Source organism: Fringilla coelebs, assembly GCF_963513975.1.
Source record: "Fringilla coelebs genome assembly, chromosome: 2".
Taxonomy (NCBI): Eukaryota; Metazoa; Chordata; class Aves; order Passeriformes; family Fringillidae; genus Fringilla; species Fringilla coelebs.
Genome location: NC_140029.1, coordinates 31,878,030 through 31,903,728, shown reverse-complemented (window position 1 = coordinate 31,903,728; position 25,699 = coordinate 31,878,030). Strand labels below are relative to the sequence as shown.

Below are 25,699 nucleotides of genomic sequence, written 5' to 3'. Positions count from 1 at the left end.
TACAGGAGCTTTTTGACCTTTTTCATTTAGAAATGCACTCTAAATTGTTTTTAAAATTAGACTGTAAACTCTGAAGACGCACTAGTCACTTATTTTATACTTATGAAACCTAACTGCTAGTATAGTTTTTCAGTTGTATTCTCCTACATCCAGTGTCTCTGTAAACCTCATTTTGTGGAGTATTTGTTCTTCAGTTTGAGGTTTGACTTTAGCCTGAGAAGGTGTACCCAAGCACTCTCTTATTTGACAACTGTAATGTCTCACAGCCACATTTAATAGTAGCAGGAATTTTTTTTTTTTTTTTTGTAGACCTGAATATAGTTTTTCCTGTTGGTGTCTTCTTGTATTTTCACTTCTGTTGTACTGTGATCTGCATGCACATGGCATATGTGCGCGCACACACACACGTGCGTGCACGCACTTAAGTATATACTGTGGCTGACTGGGTGTCCTAAGCCCACTCCTGTCCTGGTACTGTTTTATTACTTTTATGTGGACAAAGCTGTTTTTAGTGACTAGGCTCTGTAGCATTGAAGATCCTTTCACATCCAAACATAGAGCGCTGGAAATTGATTTGCTTGCTGTGTATTATACTTGGAGCGTGAAGATTCAGTCTCAGAGTTTTAGTCATTGAGACATAGAGTCATTGAGACAATGCAATTTTATTTAAAATGCTTTTGATTTAATTTTGATTAAAGGATACAACTAAGATTTCCTAGCCTATTCTTAAACTTTTACTCCTGTAAACAGCTCCCTTGTTGAAGTGGTTCTGAAGTATGGTGAGACATCGGAATTTGATCAATAATTAGCTTTCCTGGAATTGCAATGGATTGAATTGGGTTGATCTTTGCTCAAGGCCTCAGCTTTCATGAGACGAGCCACATGTGCGTGTCCCATTTCCTGTCTGCTCCTCCATGCTGAGGCAGAACTGCGTAGTTCTGGGTAGAACTGGGTTTGTGGAGTAGCTTTCCTTTCCTCACCCAGGACAAGTGGCTGCAGCTCTGTCTTTGGACATGGAGGATTGATACAAAGTCAAAATACAAGGATCTAAACCAATAAGGCTGTTTCAATAACAGGAAAAAAAAAAGCATTTGAAGGAAAACAAAAAAAGAAGCTGTTGGTCCTGCCATTCAGGAGCCATTGATATTATTATTCTTCAATCTTCCCCATTTTTTTTATATTGTTGTCTCACTGTTTTGTTTTTTTGTATGAATACAAAATCACAATCACATCATTCTGAATAATAAAAAAATATTTAGGTCAATGAAACTACTTCATATATTTTGCTTTTCTTTTTTGTTGTGGGTTAGTTATTGTGCTGTATATAACTATACTGATAAAATAAGCAGTAGTAGAGAATGCTTCCAGGTACGATGTTGACTTCACTGCTGAATTGTTTTAGTGCTGTTTAAATTTTGGCCTTCATCTACTAGAATTCTTCTAAAGAGTTTCCAGGGGGAGGTTAGTGTAAGCAAAGATGAGGAATGTTTCCAGAGCAGAGTCTTTATCTTCTGGATATTGCAAGTTTTGAACAGTATTGTGTGTATTCTCACATGTGGCCTCAGTAACTTCAAGTGCATTCAAGATTGTTTATGTACTAGTATAGAAGTAGCTGGAGAAACTCAGGATGTGTATGTAAATTACTGTTACACATTGGACAATATCCAAAACCTCTTTCATTGCAATGTTTGGACATTGCTATGAAAGATGATGTAAACCTTTTTAGTGTGTTGCTTCACTCAGCCATCACTATATAAAGGAGAGGTTTACACTTCAATTATGTCCATTTTTAAGATATGTACTCTTACATAATCTTTCTTGGAGACACTGCATAATCATATTGTAAAATTGCAGTATTTTGACAAGTTTTTTTTTTGTTTGTTTGTTTTGAATTAATTGCTTTATTAGAATTAATGAATTTTGCTAAGAGACAGCTATTTGAGATGGGAAGGGAGCAAAAATATGTCATTTAATAGTATCTTTTATAGCATTTCAATTTTTCTTGCAGTGTATCCCTGTATCGGGGAAATTGCCGACCCCTCCGGTTTGAGCCACCAATGCTGGACTTCCATGAACAGTAAGTTGAAAAGTCTTTTGATCTATGTAGTTATGCAAATTAAAACAAAATAAAAAACCAACCAAACAAACAAACCCAAAAACCCCTCCATCCACTGCAAAAACCAAACAACAAATAACAAGCAAAATCCCAGCAAATGAATAGGAACAGCATTTAAAGCTGATAGAGAAGGTTGTATACATAGATTGCATTAATAGATTGTAGGTGTACTTGACCTACAGAGGGCTGCTGCAGTCAGTGTCATGTAGTATTAAGCATCATGTAGTGACCTGTCAGCTGCTGTGGTTTTGATGATTTAGGTACTTGTACAGCTGCTCTGCAGAGTGGATAGTTTTAAGTCTAGAATGTAATGTTCTGTGGTGAGATTACCCCTCTGCTTGAATATAACCTGTGTCAGGTAGCATGTACTCTAGCACATCAGTTTTACTATGGCTTTGGTGGAAAAAAAACTGGCTGTGCATCTGCAATTATTAGAACAGTAATGTTGAGTTGTGAAAATGCAGCCTCAAGCAGAACAAATAGCCTCCAGGAACTTAGCTCCATGTTCTCTACCTTGCAACTGATTGCTGTTTCCATTAAACAAAAGAAGGAGGGAAACTAAACGTTTCACCAGTGTACCTGTTATTTCTGAGAACTACTTCAGTCTTAACTTGGCTTACCATGAACTGGTTACTGTGTATAGGTAGTTCCAATCCCTTTTCTTCCTGATAGTCAAAAGTAGTTCTGGAGTAGGTATTCCTGGAGCCTCTGTGCATTGATACTTAAACCAATGCAAACTGTAGTGAAGGCATTTCAAACATTTTGTTACCAGTTCAGCCTGAAAGAATGAGAACAGTCCAGGTGTGCCTTAGCACAGCATTCCTTCCTCCATCCTCAGCCAGTACTGCTGCTGGATGAAAGGCTGTTTCATTTACAGATAAGCCACAGATTCTTAATAAAAATGTACCTTTTTCTGTTGGAAAGACTGTTGTGCAGTGTGGTGCCTATGGACTTGTACAAGGAATCTCCTGCGTATTAACATGGTGTATATTTGTGTTTTTCTGAAAGAAGAGAAGCCATAACTGTGTGTTGTTTGCACAAAGTAGCTTTCCAGAAATCACCTTTATACAAAAAAACCCAGTGTAAATGTCACTAAATAACAAAGCTGTATGAAAATTTACCTCAGCTTACAGAACTAACTTGTACTCAGTCTAACAAAATTGTGGCTTCTGATTAGAGACAGAGTAAGTCACTCTGCCCTCTCTTTTTCCTTCAAAATTTCTTTTAGCTTTTGATGTTGTGTGATTATGTTGTTTTTCTTCCTGATGTCAGTAACAGTCCTAGGTAAAAGAATATCGAGTTTCTAAACTGAATAGCAAAATATCTCATGCATCTCTGCTACAAGAAAATTAGTTTATAGTTAATTAATTGTTAATTAGTTTATAGTTAATAAATTGTTTTAGTGAGTGCAGTATGAATTCAAACTTGTAGAGCAGTGTGCTTTTTGTTAGAGCTATTGTAAACTTATCTATTGATTTGAGTTTAACTTAGTTTCTTTTAAAAACTGTAGAAGTTTTCAGTTCATAGTAATTCCAGACTTTGATATTGGGAATGTAGTTTATGCACCTTTTTCTACTATGAATGAATTTGATGTTCTCTGAGCTATCTTTTAAAGGTTTTCCAGTGTTTGCATGCTTATGCTCTGAAGAAAGCTACACGTGCTTTTTTGTTTTGTGGACTTCCAAAGATGATTTTTTCTCCCTTGCTACAAGTAGATCCAAGACAGTACCATAAATACTTTAAGTCATTCTTCATTATATTTTGTCTTTTTACATAAGCTGTTCTTGTCAAAGCTAAAGGCACTGAAGAAATAGTATATATCTAATACAGTGTTAATAGTAGCACAAATCTACTCGGGAATGGCTCTGTACGATAGATGCAAACTGCACTGAGGGATTGCTGCTTTCTGTCAATTAAAATAAGGAACCTGTGTGTTAGATCTTGATTCATTGTGTGTTCCTTCATTGGTTTGGGTGGGTTTTTTTGGTAGCTGTATATCATTGATTCATCTGTTGTCATTTAGGTTATAGTCTCAGGAAGCAATCCTCTTGTGATTTATTAAAACTTAAGTAAGTTGCCAAAAGCCATTTTCAAAAAAGTTTAGATATGGAGCCCCAAAGTTTAGTTTAAAATCTGTGAACCAGCTCTGAGAAATGCTGAGTAACTCAGCCTTATGGTGGGAAAAAGCTGCAGGTGCCAAGCACCCCGGAAGTCAAATAATGCAGATTTAAGCTTTTGAGTTTTTGCCTTTTAAATCAGAAAGGGTTTTCACATTCAAATTCTGGCTTTTCTGTCTTTGTTATTAATGGATTTTAGAAAAGCCATAAAATGCATGTTTAGTTTCTGAGTAAGTACTATACCCAAGGGGTGTTTTGTTAATAGGTAGCATGTAGCATTTAGTAGAGCAAACTTGTTCCAAATTCATGTTTATGCTGAGCTATGAACATGTATCATACCTAGGCTAAAGAAAGATCTAATATTTCTTTTCAGTTGTAAGTCAAGCCATTCTTCCTGTGACATTTTTGGTGTGCTATGAGTGTGTGGGTTTAATCAGTTGTTTCAAAAACATGTCAACTTAAGCAGGAATAATAGTTAATAAAAGTTACTTTATCCAAGGATCTCAGAAAATCAAAACCAGTATTAAGTTGATAAATATGTGTTGTAGACAGACTTCCTGTATTCCACCTGGAGATGAGATTACAATGGCCTTCTACTTCTGGTTTATAACAGTTGGAGGTTTTTTTAATGCTGTTTTAATATAAAGCAAATCATATTCTACCACTTTGAAGGTAGTCCAGGTAATCTCACATTTATCAAAAGAAATGCATGCTGCATGTTAGGATATGCAAATCTTTAGCTCACTTGAAGAGATCCCAAATGTTCTCTGTATACATTAAGCCTCTGGGAATGGGATAGAACTGAGGCAGGTTCTCCCATATCACTGTGCCAGGGGACTTGAACTAAGTGTGGAATACTCATTTGGGTATTTAATGTGTAAGCCTCTTTCTTGTGTTTCTGAAGCAACACCAGTGTTTTTCTGGAACAAATTCTGCAACATTTTCAGTATCAGATATTTAGAGCTTTAAAGAAAACAAGAAAAAAACTTTACACCTAAAGGCAGCTCCACAACTAAGCTGACTTTTTTTTAACCAGCATTCTGTTCCTTGTATTCTCTTTTAAACTGTGACTCTCCCCTGTTGTTAAATGGGAATAACTGAGGTGTTCTGGCCTACAAACAGTAATCATTATGTTATTCTCCATAGCTTTGGGAGTTGGTTGCTCAGAGGTTATTTTGACAGAATGGTCATTATCTATATGACTTTTTCTGTTTAAAACAGGTCTTCATATTAGAGATTTTAGAGATAGCCACCTAGGGTGAAGGCTGAAGAATATTTTTACAGGGCAGTTTCTTTTCAGTTCTTGTACCTGCTTTGTGGGAGAATGTGGATCTTCACAGATCTCAATACATTGCCTTCATCTTTGTTAATACAGCTCTGACAGTATGAAAAGTGAAGTTTAAGTTCTTTAACTAAGTTTTTTGATAGGGGTACTTTTTGATAGTGGAGCACTTGTGTATTGAGCGTTTTAGAATTTACCACAATATAAGCTAGAACTGCTTATCAAAAAAAATTTCAAATCTAGAGATATTTTAGATAAAGTTGATATCCTACCCCTATTTCATAAAAATGATTGGTAATGTATGAAATTATACTTCTGCTTACAGTAATATTTTAATCCTTGATTAACATATTCTTCTGTGCTGAATGGAGGTTGTTGCTTCACTCAATTTGAGCAAGGTCCCATTCTCAGACAAAATTTTCTCATTGGTAGGGCAGTATTCTGAAGTTCTTTTTTTCAGTTTTATATTAATAATCTCATTTTGCATTTCCTTTGAAGTGTTTTGATTAGGGGATTTTTGTAATGTTTTTGTATTTCTTGTTTGTGAACTCTAGCATTTGGCAGGATATTCTGTGAAGGCTTCAGCTGGGCTTGAAAGCAATTGCTTGGCAATGTTCAAATATTGAGACCTTGCAGGTGTGGAGACCTTATTACTCTAAGTAACATAAGGGGCATGCTTTACTTTAAGGACAGGATAGTGTCAGAATGGGTAAAAATCTGGAGAATACAGCCGATCTTAAACCTGTCTTAATATACCTCCCTTTGAATCTAGAGTGCACTGCCTACAGTCATTCTTCTAATTACATGAACTAAGAACAAGAAGACAAATGAAAAGGGGGCATTTAGAAAGTGAAGGTGTATCATGAATGTGCTGTACTACAGTGTAAATGGATTTATACCCTTGTAAGGCTTGTTTGGTGTAAAAATTAGGGGTGGACTAGCGTGGGAATGGAGAAATGATATTGTTAACAATTTATTTATTGGACGTTTTCCTGAGCTATAGATTAAATGTTTGCATCTACTAGATATACAGTAGATATTTATATCCTTAAAGCCATGGGAGTTACTTGAGGTAATATAGGATTGATATAAGCTTAACAAAATGGTCTGTTTTCTTCATGAACTCTAATCCCCTATACAAAAAGTAGTGAAGAATGTTGGCAATTAGAGAATTTATTCAGATGACTATTTCTCCTACATTTTAAGTACATTTGCTTAAAAGTAAGTTGCCTATAATGTACATCCAAATGTTTACACAGTACATTTGATACATTTGTGATGTGTAAGTTTGAGATTGTTGAAATTTTAAAGAAATGTTGCTAAAGGAACCTTCATTTCCCTTGGAGTTTGTTGAACGTGAGAAATTGTTGACAGCAAATTGACATTTCATCCAGATCTGCCTCAGGTTTTGTTCACATATCATGCTAGACTGCACAATGCTGCTGAAGGTTCATTACACTCCTAGATTCATTCCAATCACACTTGGTGACATGGTTGGATAAACTCTACTACTTGTTCATGTGGTTTTGATAACCGCTTGGAAAAGGCGTGATTTTGTTGCATGGAATCTAAGTTAGATTCCTAACTTAAAATGGGGCACTTGCTCTATTTAATATATTACATTGACAGCAACTTTTTGTCAAGTCTAATGTCAAAGAACTTTCTCTGTTAAAAGTCAGTGAAATCTGGAAACTAAGAAACAACCAATGTATAGGTTAGTGTGTATACAAAACCAAAACCCTTCTGTTTTCTTTTGCTTTTCTGAGTTGGAGACATGTTTGAGAATGCAAATGTATGTGCTTCAGCTACTCTTAACTTCAGATAAGGGTAGAAGCCACTTGCCTGTGTCACTCAACCGGTTTTGTGTGAGGCAGGAAGAATGCTGTACTCACTATTTCTCTGGTCTTGTACATGATGCAGGCTTACTTTCTGTAAGGAAACTAGCATTTTCTTCAGAATGAGGCACAAAAGGCATTGTCTTTCAGTCTCTGGAGGTAACCTTGTAAGACCAGCTCGTTTTGTTTCTTTTAATTAAAAGTAGTTGGATACGTTACAAAGTCAACACCCAAGTTCTTTTTGTTGGAGCTTACTCAGTCTGATCTTCTGGCTGGAGAACAGTCTTCATTGGTTCAGGGAGTTCCTGAGCCTAGGAGTGTGTCCAGGGCACATGACTTTGTATGCTTTCCACATTACTCTTCTGCCTTGTAGGCATCTGTTATTCACCCCTGTCTGATAGGATGCTGTGTGACAGGATACTGATTTACCCCTTGTGACACTTCTGATATGTTGCGTGACAGCATGTTTTACAGTTGTCTCTGCAGTTGCCAAAGATGCTAAATGAAAAAAATACATGGGGGAAAACATGCCAGATTCTCAAATGTATGAGGAATTTACCAGAATTGAATATTTAGTATATTTACCTATATTCCCAGCCTTTCAAAATGTATCTAGGAAGCCTTTGATTGACTTCATTTATCTCTCCAGTCTCATTAGAAAGAATAAGGGATGGAAGAGGAATATCTGTGCTGAATTCATATCTTTTGCTTTTCAGTAATAGATTTGTATCAGTTTTCATAAATCAAGTGAGCATTTTACAGAGGTGTTTAAACTATGTGCAGTAAGCAAAAAAATTAATTGCTCTTTCAAAAGGGCATTTACACTATTTGTATTTGCTTTACAATGAGTAGCTACATATTTTTGCCAGTCAGTTTTGGGCCAGTAACTCAAGGACTCATCTCCCCAAAATTTGCAAGAGCCTGTTTCCATTGTTAAAATGACCTACCCTTTGATCACTGGAACAGCAGTGAATTCCATTACAAGGACATGCTTACAATACACTGCAGGTACTAACTCAGACTTTGAAAAGAGTTGAGTTGCAGCAGTAAAAACATTAACACAGGCTTCTTTACCCATTTGACCAGGCACCTCACCCCTTGTTAATTAGCATCTTCTCATCTAAGTTATGGTATCAGGTTTTTTATCAGTGTAGGTTAACTTTTTTTATGCAGGGACAAAGAATCAGGAGCAGAATCTTACGTGCTTTGATAGTTCATGTTTGCCTGAAGGTCTGCGCCTATACCAGCTTCTCACAATGAAAAGTGCTAGCTGTGACTGCTCTGGGAAATTCTGCTCCAAAATTTGACATCAGCTACAACCATACTTGTGCTGATCATTGGGGTTTGATAATCTGCAGCTTGGAGAGCATCCCTTATGAGATTATTGCTTGGGATGCAGGTTCATTAGAGGTGTCTGGTGCACATTGCCCTGCCTGGATTTTACCATGTCTAATGACAGAAAAAACAGGTGAGGTTTATGAGGTCCCATTTCTTTATATTTGGGTAACATCACACTTAAAGAATATAATGAAATCTGTATATCAGCCAAATGTAATACCAGCCTCACTGTTTCAAAATGATCAGCAAAAGAGTAAAACAAAGTCCTAGCATCAGAACTCCTTTTTAGTGTCTTCTGCCTTTATTACCTATAATTATATTGTGGTAGTTGAGTCTGGAATATGAAATTAGTGAGCTATGGTGGTGGTGATGGCTGTTTCCCAACCAGTTTGTCTTTATAGGCTTGAGCCTCTCAAAAAAATCTATAGTCCCTTCTTTTAAGAACTGGAAAAACATGAAGGTCTTAAATATTGTTGATATTTTAACTATTTCCTGGCTAGTGAGTTTTATTTGCAAACTACCTTTCTGACATGAGCAGACTGGTGCTTTGCTATTGCCAATTCATTCAAGATAATTTTCTTGGCTTTGTGATGTTTCACACATGATGGATCATAAGGGTCACTGAAGTCAATTCTGATCTTCAGTTTTCAATACATGGCTGTTTCTCTTTAGAGACCACAGATGATACACTAGTCATGTCATTTGCTCATGTGTAAGGCAGTGATTAAAATCTACTCATCTCTCTCTTCTTGCTGTTGTGGTTGAAAGGAACTGTTCCGTTTGAGTCTAGTTTTTGTTGTCAAGTCCTCATATGAAGAGGGATTGGAGTGCTTTGTTACAGAGTAGGAGGATGATTTCCCCTTCTTGATGAGCTGCTGATTGTGCTGTGGGGAGAAGTACCCAAAAACTGCACTGTGGCAGGCAAAGGAGTTGCACTAAGGCACTGCGAGCATGTCTTCCACTAAGGAGAGTGAAAAATTTTAATGAGAGCTACAGAACAGACAGCTGATCCTCAGGCTACAGGAGCTTTCTTCAGTGTTGGAGGAGATTGGACTGTTTTATTTCTTCCCTATTTTAAAAAAATTTTGGTGTTGGTAGAATCTGGGTACTGCTTTAAGGCTTGACCACTTTGTCTAAACAAACAATTTACTGCAAAAATGTTGGCTAGTATTGAAGCTTCTACTTCTCATAGTTACCAAACAGATAAACTACTCAAGGCCATCTGTAGTGATGTCAGTGTTTGAAGCAGTGCCTTCATAATTCAGGGGGTGCTCAGTAACTCCCTATCAGCAGACACTTTTCTTGGTCGTGGATTTGCATGTTTGTTTTTATGGTGGGATTTTTGGTGGAAGTGGGGGTATAGGTGAAGAATTTGGAGGGGGGGCTCTCACTTGCATTCCTCTGATCTGGTAAGCTTTTTCCTAGCAAAGAACAGGTGCATAGGTTTACTGTTTAATTCCATTGATCAACAGTGTAGCAGTTACAGTAGTTAATGCCAAATGTCAGAGCTGATAAACTATTTCCTTTTCTGACGTCCCCATGTATGCTAGCAAGAGATGAAAATATTTTCTGTTAGGGCTTAACCTGGATGTTTGGTTTTGTACAGGTTTTGAAAGGTGAGAGAAATTGTGGTCTTTGTCACTGGTGAAGTTAGAGAAGTCAAAATGAGATTTTTTGACAGTGAAAGAAGGATCAAGAACAAGTGTTTGCTGACAGAGACATGAAATTAGGTGAACTCAGTAAGCTGAGTTTTACAGTGGCAGACTGCAGATATATTTTTGTTAGTGATGATCTCATTTATTGATGGTTAATAGTGTCTTTGAATTAATAACATGGTCTTTAGCATCTGCTTCATGCGTAGGAGGTTCTGTAACCACGCTCACTTTGTAAATTGTGGCGCAGTGTGTTTATTGTCACCAAATTCTCCATTCAATGGAGCCTTTAATTAACAACAAAGTTACATGGCTTCATCTGTTGAGATACATTCCACACCCCCCTTTAAGCTGAAAAACTGTCACTGAAATAGCACATATTATTTTGGTCTGTTAAGGTTAATTGAGGATGGCAGAACAGCTGCCTGTTTCTGGTCATCATCACTGCAGGTACTACAGGTAGTAATTCTTACCAGTATTTTTGGTGTCCTTGCAGTGTTTGGAGCAAGTGACATGGGAGATAGTGCTACATGGACTCCATGTAGCCTGAAAGTTAAGAGTTAGCTGTTTTGAATTCCAGAATTCAAAATGCAGCAGTTTTTAATCTGTGAACTGCAAGCTTTATTAGTGCTTTGGTGCTAATATTTAACATGTATGGGTTAAAAGGCATGAAAAAAATTCTGACGAGACAGTAAAGTCTGAAAAATAATTGCTGAAACAGGAGCATCTATTGTCACCTCAGCTGTTGTAAGAAAAAAAAACTAGCCAAAAGCTTGTGGCAAATAAATTTGTTAGCATGTCTTGTTACTGAAAACTTGAGCAGTTGTTTGACTGTGTGACTTCCATCTTTTAGGGTTCCTAAATTCTAGAATTTATCTTAAGCCTTTTTTTTTTTAACTTAAGGTATTAATTCAAATACAATATAGAAATAAAATAGTAGTTGCTGTACATGTCTGCATACTTAATTTTGTAGAGTGTATTATAAAATATAATACCAGAAAAATTCTGAGTTCTGGGTAAGACTACTTATAATCTATCATGGAAAAAAAAAATTGCATTTAGACTTTTGGCTAATGTATGTTCTGGTTTTTTTTCCTGTGTGCAGCCTGTTTTAAGATAGTTATTTAGAGGTTCTAGCATAGGAATAGAAAACTTTGCTTCTTTTCATTCTGAAGTAAAAATCTGACAATAGAATTTCATGAGCATGATGCAACATTAGGTTAACCTTCAGGAAAAGTAAGCAATAAAATAATGGAAAATATGTTAACTAAGTAATTCTTATAGGTCCAACATACATATGTTACTTGCAAAAAAGCATTAAATGCAAAGCTCTGTTGTCAGTGCTCTTCACTTTTATTCTCCTATCTGGTGTAAGGGGAAAAAAGTTCAATGCTTTATTGTATAGATTTCTGACACTTTGTAAATATTTTCTCTCTCTATTTTGACAGGCCAGTTGGAATGCCAAAAATGGAAAAAGTTTACCTACATAACCCTAGCTCAGAAGAAACAATTACATTAGTATCAATATCTGCTACAACATCACATTTTCATGCATCATTTTTCCAAAATAGGGTAAGTTTTTTTACTGTCTCAAAATTAGCTTTTCTTCATTCTCTCAAATCTGAATGGCAACTTCTCTAAAAGAGTGACTTACTGCAATAATTACACACCCAGAAGTATTAAGATACTACAGTTCTTTATCTCAGAGCAAATTTGAACTGAGCACAGAAACACAAGGAGTCCTATGTTTGAAATATATATTATAATTGATGGTTTAACAGCAGACCTCCTTTGTTGCTGAAGTGAGAACATTTCCCCAGAGCACTTACAGAAACAGACTGTTCCTATAAATTTTCTGAATATTCTGAGTCATGTGAAGTGGTGTTAGTGTCAGTAGTCACTCCAGTGTGCTTAGAGCTGTAAGTAATTGTGATACAGGAACTTGCACGTTCAAAAGCATGTTGTCAGCAGGGTTAACTGCTTACCACATTGCTGTCAGATAGAGTCCTCTAGTTTCAATTTTGTTTGCAGGGCCTGTGACTTAGCAAGAACCATGTAAATGTGAAAAAATTCAGAAAACGTATCTGTGATAAGCAACCTGTTGCATTTATGGAAGTCTTGTAGCAGTTCTATTTCTCCAGTGACCTTTCAACTGTCAGTCTGAAATATTTTTGTGCTAAGCTGAACTCTAAATTCAGAATTCAGTGCAAAAATTCAATTAAATATGATCCTGCACTAGATAATAGTCTGAAATTAATGCTATTTTTATTAGTTTGTTACACAGTTCATTTGCTTGAAAGTTCTACTTTTTTCTTTCCAAATCTGCAGTTGACTTTCTAACATCAGTATTCCACAAAGGACACATGAGGATTTCTGCATCACAAAAACTATTGTTCATCTGCATGATGCAATTTATTCAGTAAACAGTTTTGCTTATCCCTCTGCTTGCTTGCTTTTATTTTTTCCAGAAAATTCTTCCAGGAGGAAATACGTCCTTCGATGTAGTTTTCCTCGCAAGAGTAGTGGGAAATGTAGAGAACACTTTATTTATTAACACTTCTAATCATGGGGTATTTACTTATCAGGTAAGAGAATTACAGACTTTTCAGAAAAGTGAAGTGTGAATCAGGCAATGCAGTATCTGTTATGGGATGCATAACCATCCAAGGATACTTGCACAATAGTGATGGGTTGTTGGTTTTTGAGGTTTTCTTTGCATCAACCCAGTTGAAGAAGTTTCCAACCCTGTTGTTTGTTGTAACACAAATACACCATTGTAAGGATCAGTAGGGCAGTACTGTAAGCCAGATCAATGAAATTACATAGGATTTAAAATCCTCCCAATACCTTTTTTGCATGTGTTATTTTAGTGGCTTATTGTAAGGATCTAGCTCATACTTTAGCCTTTACTTATCTGATCCAGTGGCAAGACAATGTTATTCATTAAGCTGGCAAAAAATTACTCACTGGAGATTCAGAAAGATAATTCAGACAGATGAGAGAGACCAACAAGTGAAAAATGAGAGAAATCCTCTTGTTGAAAGAATATAACTCTTACCATGACAATGTTTTGCCAAGAAAAAAGCAAGAAAAATGCTTCCCAGTTTCATAATGATATGATTAAAGGGACATTTCATATTTCATTAGCCTTTAGCTGGTATCTATCTATGACACTCTATTCTAGAGTGTCAGAAAAAAAGAGTTTTTTGATTGTCTGTTTTTCAGTGTACGTGTAAGTAAATAGTAGAAATGGGGAATAGCCTTTAGCTGCAAACAAAACCAGTTTCTTTATTTCAGAGCTTTAGTATGATACTGGTTTTAAAGGTTTAGTTATAAGTATACTATTAAACTAATCAAAAAGAGTTTATGATGGATTGCTGCAATGAGTGGGCATGTTAGGCTCTGCAACAATTACATGCAGCTACTTAAGTTTGTGTTTCTTTTTCTGAACCAGGTGTTTGGCATTGGAGTTCCGAACCCCTATCGATTGCGCCCATTTATTGGGGCACGAGTTCCTGTAAATAGCAGTTTCTCTCCTATAATAAATATCCATAACCCTCACAGTGAACCTTTGCAGGTGAGCATAAGAGAAAAATCCTTCAATGCTCGTTTATGGTATTAAACTGAAATTTTGTTTATTTTGGTACTACTTATAATTCTGTTTGAACTTTAGAGGTATTTGAGGTCATGTATTTCATATTGCAAGATTTTTTTTCTGCTCAAATGCAAATCAGTTCTAGACATTTTAGATTATAATCACAGATCTCTTAATTTCCTAAATTGATATTTTTCCAGTGAAATTTCAGTATTTAAAATGCTCGTTATTACTGAAAAATAAAGATTTAAACTTCCCTGGTAATTAGGAGGAATACTGAAGCAAACAAACAGATCTTTTAATCCAGTGATGCCTCTTACCTTCATTCTGTCTGGTTTGCACAGAATAAGGTGATGTTTCAGTATACCCCAGTATGTAGTCTTGGAAACCATTCTTATGTTTGGGCAGGATTCATACCTAACCAAATTCTGATTCTGTTAAGTGATTCACAAACAGTAAAATGCTCTGGAAAGCACATAAAGTGTAGCACTAGCAAATGGCTACATCAGCATTAAAGTGAATTTGTAAGGTATTCCAGTGGTCAAATAGTTACTAACCTATGCCATTGCCCATGATAATACCTGATAAGTAAACAGGATCCCTTTAAGGTTGAGTGCTAACATCTTCCTGTTACCCTCCACAGGTGGTAGAAATGTATTCCAGTGGAGGTGATCTCCATTTAGAGCTTCCAACAGGTCAGCAGGGAGGTACAAGAAAGCTGTGGGTGAGTAGTCATGTCTTGCAGCACTCATTGTATTTGTTTGGGAGGTTTTATTTTGATATGAGCTTAGGCTTTGGGTTTTGTTTTGTTTTTTTACTAATGTTGTATCTTGTCATGTAGTCATTTAAAATACCCCATAAAAATGGAAACAGTAACAGGGTCTGTTAATATTGTGGTAGTAGGAGTTGAATGAAAGGTTTAATTAAGATAAGCCATATGCATTGAGCTGTGCTGTTTTGAAATGCAAAGAATAAAATTATTCCCATTAGAATGAATTACACCTACCTGAGCTTTCAATCTTGGAGGCCTGTGAGCTGGATCTAACCCACAGAAGAAAATATACATGTTTTTGTTTGGTTTGTTGGTTAGGTTGGTTTTTTTTATTTGTCTTGGCTTTTTTGGTGGTGCTGGGGTTTTTTAACTTAGGAAGTCCTTCCTGCAGAGATGGGTTGAAAATAAAGCTAAGCAAACTTAGGGAAGAAAAATCTATTCTGGACTACTAAATAAAACAGCAATGTGTGTAACTGAAGTAAATCCCTAGATCATGAGTTGAGAGTGGCTGGAAACTGTTCTGGGAAATACTCCTATGTGCATGCCCTCCAGCTACTCCTACTCATCAATGTCTGCTGCTAGAGACAAGGTAGTGGATTGGATGGACTTGTGGTCTGGTTCATTAAATCTGGTTTGAACTAAGACATACTGATATCTTTAAGTGAAATAAAACTTAGAAGCAACCTGAAGGTACAGTTCTTGGCTGCATGCTGTATGTCACACCATTGGTAATGTCCATCCAGATAAAAAACCTATTTTCCTTTTAAGTTAGATTTACTTGATTTTTTTGATGACTGGTTTTTGGTCTAGGAGAGACTTCAGAGCCATTGGGCTCCTAAGTTTGTCTCTTGCTCAAGTGTATCATTACAGTAATGTGACAGTTATATTTGTTTTAAGAGGGTATTTCCAAGTGAGTTACAAAGGACAATCACAATTTTTAATTCTTATATTTTCTGGAGAAAGTCCATTAGAATGGCAATATTTTAGTTTAGGTACAAAGTTACAAGGAAATAAGTATTAACACAGATCACAACATTTTAAAAAAGGCAATGGAAACAGATACTCAGGGTTAGATGTTCACATGAAAATGGATTTTAAAACATTAATGTCCTAATGTTTTGACACTGCTTTGGTTAAATTGCATTGCTTCTAAAGATAGCCCCTTACTGGTTGTCAGGAGAACTCAAGGGGGATGTTTTTCAGAGCATAAAGCTTTTTGGCTCCTCTTGGCCAGTTTGCCAGTTAAAGCAATGATGACTCACATGTGAAGGCTTCCAGTGTCTGGCAAGGACTAATCCTCTTGTTTCCTCTATCCATCCATTTTCATACCCACTGGTATGCATTTTCATTGGTATTTCAAAACAATATGGCAACTTTAAGAAATCAAACCAGTTGAAGGAAACACACAGATACTTCATTGTATTGATTGTGTGAAGAGCTGTACTGCAGTTAGAAAAAACTTCAAAGCAGCAGAAATTACTTGAGATATGGTGATACTTTGACATATGGATATACATAATTGTATAAAATCGTTCTGGTGCCAAATGCTTGAATGATGGGATGGAACAGTCTGCATATGCAGGAGTATTTTTTGTTCTGACCAACTTTGGATCCCTAGTTACACATATGGAAGAGTCAGATTATATCCTTTGATACATTAATGAATGGCTGCATTATGTTGGGTCTGTGAAAACAGAACTTGAAATCTTCTTACTTTGATATTCAACAGCTTTCAAAATATACATCTGCAGTCATTGTGCCTTAGAAAATTTCCAGTCAAGGTTTTCATCTTCTATTTAAAAACAAAAACCAAGCAACCAACCAAAAATCCAATCCTCAGACCTTCTGTAATGAGATGAGGAAGACAATCTGATGTTAGTATTTCAGCTGAAGTGCTGAAGTTAGTCTTGTGCTGCAGCTGTGTTCAGAAAATACAGAAAGAGATGTCTTTCAAACCCTGAATGCAGATTAGACCTGACAGAATAGGCATGGTATAGCAACTGAAATTAGTTTTTACTTTCTCCTGTAAATTACATGGTGACTAATAAATGTGTTGCTCCACAAGCTTCTGGCTGCATGGAGTTGTGCACTGGTTTAGTTTATGTTTAGCACTGAAACTGTATGCCCTGTGTCTGCTTTGGAGAAAAAACACTTAGAGTATGCAAAGTCAATATTTGATATTACTGTCAACATTTTTTCTGAATATCTTTTGTTTATTGTCAGATTCTGCTAATGTAGTCTACTGTCTTTTTATCACAGATTGAATACATAAAACTTAGAATCCTAGAATTGTTATCCTAATCAAATGGGATGTGACATTTCTCTTGCATATACCTAGTTTTAATCAGTGTCATATTAGATGATTACAACTATCCTTTATAAATTTAATGGTAATTTTAGTTATATGAAGCTTATCTCTTCCTGCTATTGTAGCTTTTTCTCTTAACACAATTCTACTCACATCTTCTATTGCAATTATTTGGTGTGACAGGTTTTTTTGTAATTACTGTGCTCTCATAGATGTGTTTTGATTATTTATCAGGAGATACCTCCCTATGAAACAAAAGGAGTGATGAGAGCCAGCTTTTCTTCAAGAGAAGCAGATAATCATACAGCCTTCATTAGAATAAAAACAAATGCCTCAGACAACACAGAAGTTATTATTTTGCCTGTTGAAGTAGAAGTTACAACAGGTTTGTGAAAGAGTGGTTGGGGTTTGGTTGATTTTTGGGTTTGTTTTGTGTTTTGGTTGGATTTTTTTAATTATTCAAATTAATTAACTCTTAGTATAATAAGAAAATTATATTATTTTTTTTTTAAGCACCAGGAATCTATTCATCAACAGAAATGCTAGATTTTGGTACACTACGAACACAAGGTAAACCAGTCTTCAGTTCTTTAAGTATTGATCAGGAATAGGGTGGGGAGGGGAAAGCTCAATACCTTTGTACTGTTTAGGGTTGCTTGTGGAATGATGTTTTTAAAAAGACAGATTCCAACAGTGGGTCACAATAGTGCACAGATGCAAGACTACTTGGGGTGTGTGCAAGCAAGCAATAGTTTGCACACCAGGTTGTAAGTCCAGTAGTAAGGTTAATGTTACGCAGTTGCACATGGATTAGTCTGAAAAGTATTTCAGTTGTTAGTTTATGAACTTGTGAAAATTGCTTCACTTCTGGGTAAGTCTTAATAATTTTCAGACAGGGGAAAAGTGAAGGTGGGCAGACTTGATCAAATGCTTTATAACAGGATCTTTTTTTAATTGCCTCTAACACTTTTGGGCTTAACATCTTACATTAATATTGTTCAGTAATAAAGTAGTAAAACTACTAGTGATCAGAAGGTAGTAAAACTAGAGATATTTTTTGAAACTGTAAGAGGGATTTATTGCTGACAAAGTAGTATTTATCATAGCTATTTTGGCTGGCTATTCTATCATGTTAGTATAACTTTTTAACACTGAACAGTGGAGGTATATAAGAAACCAGCTAGTGAAAATGACTATAAAAGATTCACATGTTAAAATAGCCTAATAGCCAGGTGTGTTTTTTGTTCTTTAACAGATCTGCCAAAAATTTTAAATCTGCATTTATTGAATTCAGGAACAAAAGATGTGCCAATTACAGTAAGTTTGATTTCTTTCAATTTGAAATTTTCTACATGGATTTACTTTTTCTTGTAAAAATTGATGATTCACAGGTTTACCATGTAGTGGTCAGAATTAAAAGCTAGGTGATGTGTAACTTAATATCTGAGTAAATGATTTTTATGCATGTTAATATCAATTTGCATCATAGTCTCCTTTGAATGCTCTGAACAACATTTTTAGGCTGTACCTGCAATATCAGAACCTTTTGAAACTTTTGTACTTGAGATCAATAATTCATGTTCAGTGGTGAGAAATTAATACAGTCTCTGTAAGATGCTTTGTTCTCATCACATTTACACATCAGTATATAAAGTGGTTCTCCAACATAATTTTTTTAAGATAATCCAAGAGGAGCTTTCAGGAGCTGCCTGTAAAATGACCCTTTTTTTTTTTCAGCTTATTTGCTTTGTTGCTTGAAATAACAAAAGAACCCAAAGACTCCAGGGCCCTTTGCAGTAAGACCACTGGAGCTGAAAGTGAAGTGCAGCCAGCTTCAGAATTCTAGCATTTGGATTTTCTACTTTCTATTTTTACTTCAGAAATTCAGCACTAGTCTGGTAGTCCGCCTTTGTTCATTCATACCTTCTTCCTGTGTGATTTTTCTCATTGCCTACTATTTTTCTCACTTCTTCCTTCTTCCCTTCCTGTCTTCCTTCTTCTCCAGATTTAGTTGTGTAGCTAGCTATACCTTGTCCCAGTGCATTTCAAAAAGTGTTGAAGTGTTGAAATGGAACCAGAGGAGCCAAAAGAATGACTGAAGGATTGGCAAAGGTTCCTTGCTGAGATCTTGGAGAGCATCTCTCTGTTTATAAAACTTGAAGCTGTAACTATGAGGAACAGTGTTTTAATAGTAGAGATCTAGCAAAATCTTAGGATACTGGAAACTGAGGCTAGATGAATTTCAAGTAGAAACAGGAAACATTTTTAGTGTTGAAGATAAGTTTTCACAGTGACAGTAGACCATTGCAGTGCTTGCTAAGCTGTTATTCATTGATAATTTTCGAGACAAGAGACACAGTATATTGCAAAAAGATTTTTTTTTCATTGAGGTCCCGATGCTTTTTGCAGCAATGAGGTCAGGTGATCCTATAAGAATCATGGCTTTGTAAGCTATGGCACAACTTCCATAGAGAGTTTTAAAAACTAAAAAGACTTTTGTTTGGATTTTTGTTTTGTTTTGGTCTTTTTTTTTTTTTTTTGTTTAAAGTGTGTAATATACTTGCTGTGTAAAATGCAAATAACCATATTTTTGGACCATCAGTATCACTTCTAATACCTGGTTCTGTAGTGCCTAATTCATACTCCTCCATTTAAAAAAAGACCCAAGGACCCAAGCCCATCCATTTTTTTTTAAGCTATGGTCTTTGGACTGTGGGCTGTAAGCCATAAATACCAATCTAATTGAAGCCTGTTACTTGATAACCTTTATACATGTCCTGACAAACTTTTCCAGAGAAATTATTTTTTTTACTGTGTATCAAAGCAGTTGATTTGGTTTTTTTAAAGCCTTTGGGACTCACTTTTGCAAGCAAAAAGCTACCACACAGGTCCAGACATGAGCTTTTCAGTGTATCATAGGGCACATCAAGTAAGTTGTTCTTTTCATTAAGGGACAGCTTTGTTGGTAAGTTTGTAAACTTTCTAGCTTTTGAAGCACTTCGTTAATTTCTGCTGCTGTGCCAATCAATGAATTTCAAAGTAGAAAGCAAGAGTAAAGAATTTCACCAAGAAGAGACTTGGTGAATAGCTTACTTCTAGGAAAGCTTGACAAGTAGACTTCTGGACCCTTTAGAGCTAGTTCAAAAGTAGTGAGACAGACTGTGTGACAAATTTCATCTTAATGTCAGAAGAAAAGGCCAAGGCTATATTTAGCATATGTTTAAGCTGGGTGCTGGAGGAGCTAAATATCTTCAGGTCATCAGTGTGTGAGAGACTGCTAATACCGTTGCCAGACTTGTGGTTGTTCTGCCTTCAAGTACTTAGTCATGCTATGGTCCAACAGACTGATTGAGGAAGATAAGAGCAAGTAATTTTTAAATTTTAAAACTACTTATATATCCCTGATTTTGTAGGGTTTGTTCCATTATTAAGGATAATAATGCTTATTTCATGACTGGATAAACTAGTCATGCTGCAACAATTAAACCATCCTGTCAAAAATCTCGTAAATGTAGATTGTTGTACACTGTTTTATCCCTTCTCTATGATGAAAACTTGGTGTTTCCTTAAGGTACTTTAAGCCTGTTTGACTGCTAAAAGCAAAGGGATACTTCAAAACTTGAGGTCCTGATCATATTTGATGCATGAAGAGCCAGGAACTTCAGGACAGCCTTAGTGAAGCTGAATTGTGTCAGTTTGAAAATGAAAGTGTTTGTGTAAGAAAGTATTAAGTTCTGTCCCAGCTTTAGAATAGGGGTTAATTTCTCTTAGTTTGCTTCTGTGTTGTGTTTGCATCTTCACATTTGAGTGCATGCATCTCAAAATTATCAAGGATTACAGTTTAGTAGTAGTTTGTTCAATGTACTGGATGTTTCTTTATGGAGAAAGTGAACTTTAATTAGTTAGGGTTTTCTCTGTTTAAACACAAGGCCAAGAAATTTCTGACAGTTGTGTGTGTAAAAGAGATTAAAACAATTCAGAGGTGTTTCTGACACTAATGGAACCAGCCTTAATCTGCTACCTGTAGCCACAGGGCTTTTTTGTCTAGGCTGGTAGGGCAAGACAAAACTGGGTTCAGGAGCCTTCTGACTGGTTAACAGTAGAGATGAACATCAGCCAGTCTTCCAACCCATACTCTCTAGTTTATTAAAATACGTGTAGCCCGAGAGTCCTTAAACCCTCAAAGTCTTTCTCAAGAACTCCTGCAAAAACACAAAGTTTTAGCCCCTCTTTGTGTCCTTTAGCACATTTAAGATCTTAATTTTCTGCAGTTATGCTAAATATTGAATGTGTCTTCACAGAGCAGGGTCAGGAGTCTTGAGTGGGTCATTCTGTGGGAGAGCCATGTGTTACTGAAGTATGTCTATTTAAAATTATTCTTCCCTACAAAAGTTACTGTTAGGAATTTTTCTGAGAAAATTGGTGGCATTACGTTCTTGATGGAACTTGTTTTGTTGATGATTTTTAATGCATATTTCAGGACAGACTTTACATGAAATAGGTTTTATTTTTTACTTTTTATTTAGGCTTTATTTGAAATAAAGGTTGAAATTTGAGGAAAGTGACATTGAAAGGATACTTAAAGATGTTTGGGTTTTTTTCCTAGTTGTCTTAATTTTGTATTTCCCTTTATAGCATGTAATCAAGTAACAAATGGGAAAAGTGCATTATGTAGTTCAAAAATTTTCAACAAAACAGTGTAAATTCCTTCCTCAACTAAATTCGCCAGCTGTAGACATTTTGAGTAAATACATGTAGGTTTGTTACACTTGTGGTTTGAGATGCACCTCTGAAACCTGCCATTTTTCTGGTAATAGGCTGTCTTTTTGAATATTTCCAGTTTGATTTACTAGATGAAATCAGCATTATTTCAAACCAGTAATTAAAGAAAGCATTTTGCGTGAGAAGAGCTTCTAAAAATATTTGTCTCTGTCATCCAGAAGTTGTGAATTTTATTACAGCTTTGATTTCATCTGCTTTAGGAGGTTTTTTTTTAAAGATGTGTCAAGATTTTAGTTTTGTAGTGAGGATCTCATTAGAAGAAAATTGAAATAGTTATTGACTTATGAAGAGAAATACCAAATATCTGCACCCCATGTACGCAGATATGGCGATGAACAAAGGTCAGTGCTGTAAATCCAAAATACAAAACTTCTGCTTGAGTTAATGGAGATTATTCATTAGCTACAGGAGTAGTGCTGCTTGTTCCCACTAAGGATCATGTGGTTTGCAGAACTAAGTTATTTATGCACACTTTTATGGCTTTAATTTACAATCAAGGACAGTTTGGCTTGGAAGAATTGTAATTGGTTTTTGCCACTAGCTGTCTGCCTTCGTCCCTGACCAAGAAAGGCTCAGCTGCTTTTTAAACAGGTGCTAAACCTCTGCTGCCCAGCAGAAGGTAAGACAGCACTCATTTCAGTTTTCTTAATTCAGCATCATGTAATTTGCTGTGGCTTAACAGCTGCTAACGTGAGCAGCTGAGCTGTTCTTAAAGCAGGAGAAGACAGCTGGGGAGGAAGAATCATGGCAGCCATCCTAATTTTAAGCAAAGCAAGAATAAGACCATTTAAATGCTCATGCCCAGTTTCTCCCTGGAATCTAGATAGAGAGTTTGCTAGCAATCTCTCTAGAGTCTTCAGATGACATAGAATCCCTTACTCTGCTGCACAGCAATGAGTACCTCTACAAATCAGCTCTGGCTATTAACTGACACAGTAGCTCTTCCAGGGATGCCCATTTACCTTTTCCCTTTAGTTTAAAACAGTAAATCCTCAGATGTAGAGGGTGACCTTGTAAAGTGTTAGTGTAGAACGAGTGTCATCACAGATCTACAAAATGTTTCTCTATACAGTTAGTTATTTTTTTTCTCTGCAGAAAATGGGATTAGAGACAAGGGAGATGTCTGTATCCTCTCTGGTAGCCTAGGTATTGTAGCCCTGCAGCATTAAGAATAAAAATTAAATCTTATTTAAATAAGGTTTGGTTTCTATTTTATTAATAGGTTTTTGGCCATACTGTCACTAAATTCAACATCCCCAAGGAGAACTCACTGTTTCCTACTTTCCTGTATGTTGACTGAGTAATTTGTAGGACCTGAAAAAAATTCTCAAACCACTTGGAATGCTGCTTTCTTATAGGAAAGATAGACCTGCAAGAGCTTGACCAAAAGTAGTTTTATCACTGTGAAAGGTTTCACAGCATGCTAGCAATGTTAGCAATGATACATTTACAGATGTTTCATATTTTGTTTGCAGAGTGTTAGACCTACACCACAGAACGAAGCGATAACAGTATATTTCAAGCCCGTTACGTTAAAAGCCTCTGAAAGTAAATATACCAAAGTTGCAAGCATTAGCTTTGATGGTAAGTACTCATCTTCTTAGAACTTGTCAAGTGTTTCTGAAAACTTACTGAAGTTTCACTGATTATTTTCACTCTCTAAACAAAACACTGTTTATAATTTTGAGAAGAAAATAGGATTTTCCTACCTGGAAAAAGCTTACAGTTCTTCTGAACTTCAGTTATTTCTGAAAGGATTGTCTTTGTTCACGATCAACAAGTATCTTAGACTGCTAAATACAGATGAGAAGAGAAGATATTTTTAATTTTTCTAATAAACATAACTGTATTACTATGTTTAGGCATGGGTTATTTAAATGTATTTTTGTTTTAAGCAGACATTCATTTTTGAGAAATCCTAATAAACAAGGTAACAAGTACAAGTTACTCCTGGGAAATTTCAGTTAGACACAAGAAGAAAATTTTTCACAATGAAAACAATCAGCCATTGAAATAATCTCCCCAAGAAGGGATGGATTTTGCAGTGTTGGGCAGTTAAGATCAATCTGGCCAGGGTGCTGAGACATCTTGCTTAAACTGTACTTCTGCCGGGAAAGGTTGGACCGAGGGGTCCTTGAGGTCTCCTTCAACCTGGTATTCAATGATTTTTCTCCTACATTGTGACTTTAAATACTGTGCTGACATTTTGTAGAAAGGCACCTCTGTTTCTATAGAGATTTTAATCAGTTGTTAGAATGGTGGTGACTACTCAGATGTTACTGCTTTAAGATACTAGTTAGTGCTGTAAGTCTTTCTGCCTGGATTGCTTAAAAATGGAATCTTATGCATGCAATAGTTGTGGTAGACATAATTTAGAAGTTGCATGGAAAAAGAGGAAAGAATTGATTTTTATTATCATTTATGGATTAGCACTTTAGAAATTTATTAGCTCATGGTTTCTAAAACAAGTGAAATTTACAAATTCTAAAAGAGATGAGTTCTGTCAACCTGAGGTGATAATACATTCAGATTTTGAAGCTGGTGGGAATTGTTATATGAGGACCTACTGGTTAGCATATGGTGCATCTTAGAAGGAATGGTGGTTCCTGGGAAAAATACCCAGTTAAGCTGCTTAATATGTTTAAGCAATTGACTTGATGAATTTTTATCAGTGAAGCAACCAGCCCTAAATCTATGCAATTTCAACTGTCCTAATTACTTGCAGGGGCTTTAGGAGCTTGATGGCTTCTCTTAATTAGTATTTAAATACCTTGATTTTTTTTTCGGCACTACTAATACCAGGCTAACAATGCTTGTTCTGTGATCTTGGAGCAGATCTGTGAGCATCACTCTTGGTGCTTGTGTAGTTTTGAGTTCTTATATGGATTCTACTTACCTTTTTGCAACATTTAGCTTGTCTTTCATTTCTTCATTATTAAGAAGTTGTAACATTTCTGGCCCAAAGATCCTCGCAACTGCTAGTTCTAAGTGAGGGACTCAGCGATCTCAGGCTTCTGTTCTGTTAGGAGAGGGATAATTTATTCCATATTCTTAGTGGAGACTTCAATTCATCAGGATCCAAATTATCCTCTGGACATGTTCAAGTTATTTATATGACAGCAACTATCAGGCTTCCCTATTGTAGAAAAGCTTAGTAAATCAGGCAGGTCATCTAACTGGTGTTAAATGGGAAGATTTCACAATTGAGATCTCTTGGTTCATAGACTTTACACCACGTCAGTTTGGTTATTGAAATTCCCTTAAGCTCCACTTTTTTCCTTCCACGATAATTAATTTCTGGGCTAGCTCTGTGGTTTTATTCTTCCACTCATTCTAGTATAACCTAATGGATCAATTTTTGTAAGCTTTAACAAACTTATATTCTTGTGTGTGCAGCATCGAAAGCAAAAAGAGCATCACAGTCTTCTGGGAAAATAACTGTTAAAGCAAAAGAGAAGAGCTATTCCAAACTTGAAATACCGTATCAAGCAGAAGTGTTGGATGGGTAAGCTTCCACTAACTGAACATAGTTCAAAAATTAAATACTCTAAATTATAGAGGGGAATATTCCCATTTATGAACAAATGGATGAGGTAGTCTTGGCCATTGATAAGTTGGTTTCAAGGCTTGAGTTAAAATTGACTTAGTGAGCTGTTTTTCAGAGCAGCTGAAGACTGCAGATGAGACATTTTAAAAATGCAGTATTGGAAATATTTCTGCTTTTGCACTCACTGTCCTTATATGAAATGAGGGTAGAGAAGGTACTTTTGGTTTTAAGCAAAATTTTGGAAGAACACTTTATTTCCTTGGGTTTTGTTACTTATTTACACAGTATGACTAAGTTGACTTTAAAAACATTTTGAATGAGGTGCTATTTTATCAACAGAACTGGCAGACTATTT

At 35.9% G+C, this 25,699-nt stretch overlaps 1 protein-coding gene across 2 annotated transcripts in view; it reads left to right on the top strand.

The window, feature by feature from the left end:
- Positions 1-25,699, top strand: part of TMEM131 (transmembrane protein 131) — a 93,502-nt gene that overhangs the window by 35,638 nt on the left and 32,165 nt on the right. For both annotated transcript variants that reach the window (XM_084223631.1, XM_084223632.1), the window contains exons 4-13: positions 2,009-2,077; positions 11,789-11,912; positions 12,809-12,925; positions 13,795-13,917; positions 14,579-14,659; positions 17,250-17,400; positions 17,529-17,585; positions 18,271-18,332; positions 23,273-23,381; positions 25,194-25,302. In XM_084223631.1, the coding sequence (XP_084079757.1) occupies positions 2,009-2,077; positions 11,789-11,912; positions 12,809-12,925; positions 13,795-13,917; positions 14,579-14,659; positions 17,250-17,400; positions 17,529-17,585; positions 18,271-18,332; positions 23,273-23,381; positions 25,194-25,302 (1,002 nt within the window). The remainder of the gene's footprint in view (positions 1-2,008; positions 2,078-11,788; positions 11,913-12,808; positions 12,926-13,794; positions 13,918-14,578; positions 14,660-17,249; positions 17,401-17,528; positions 17,586-18,270; positions 18,333-23,272; positions 23,382-25,193; positions 25,303-25,699) is intronic.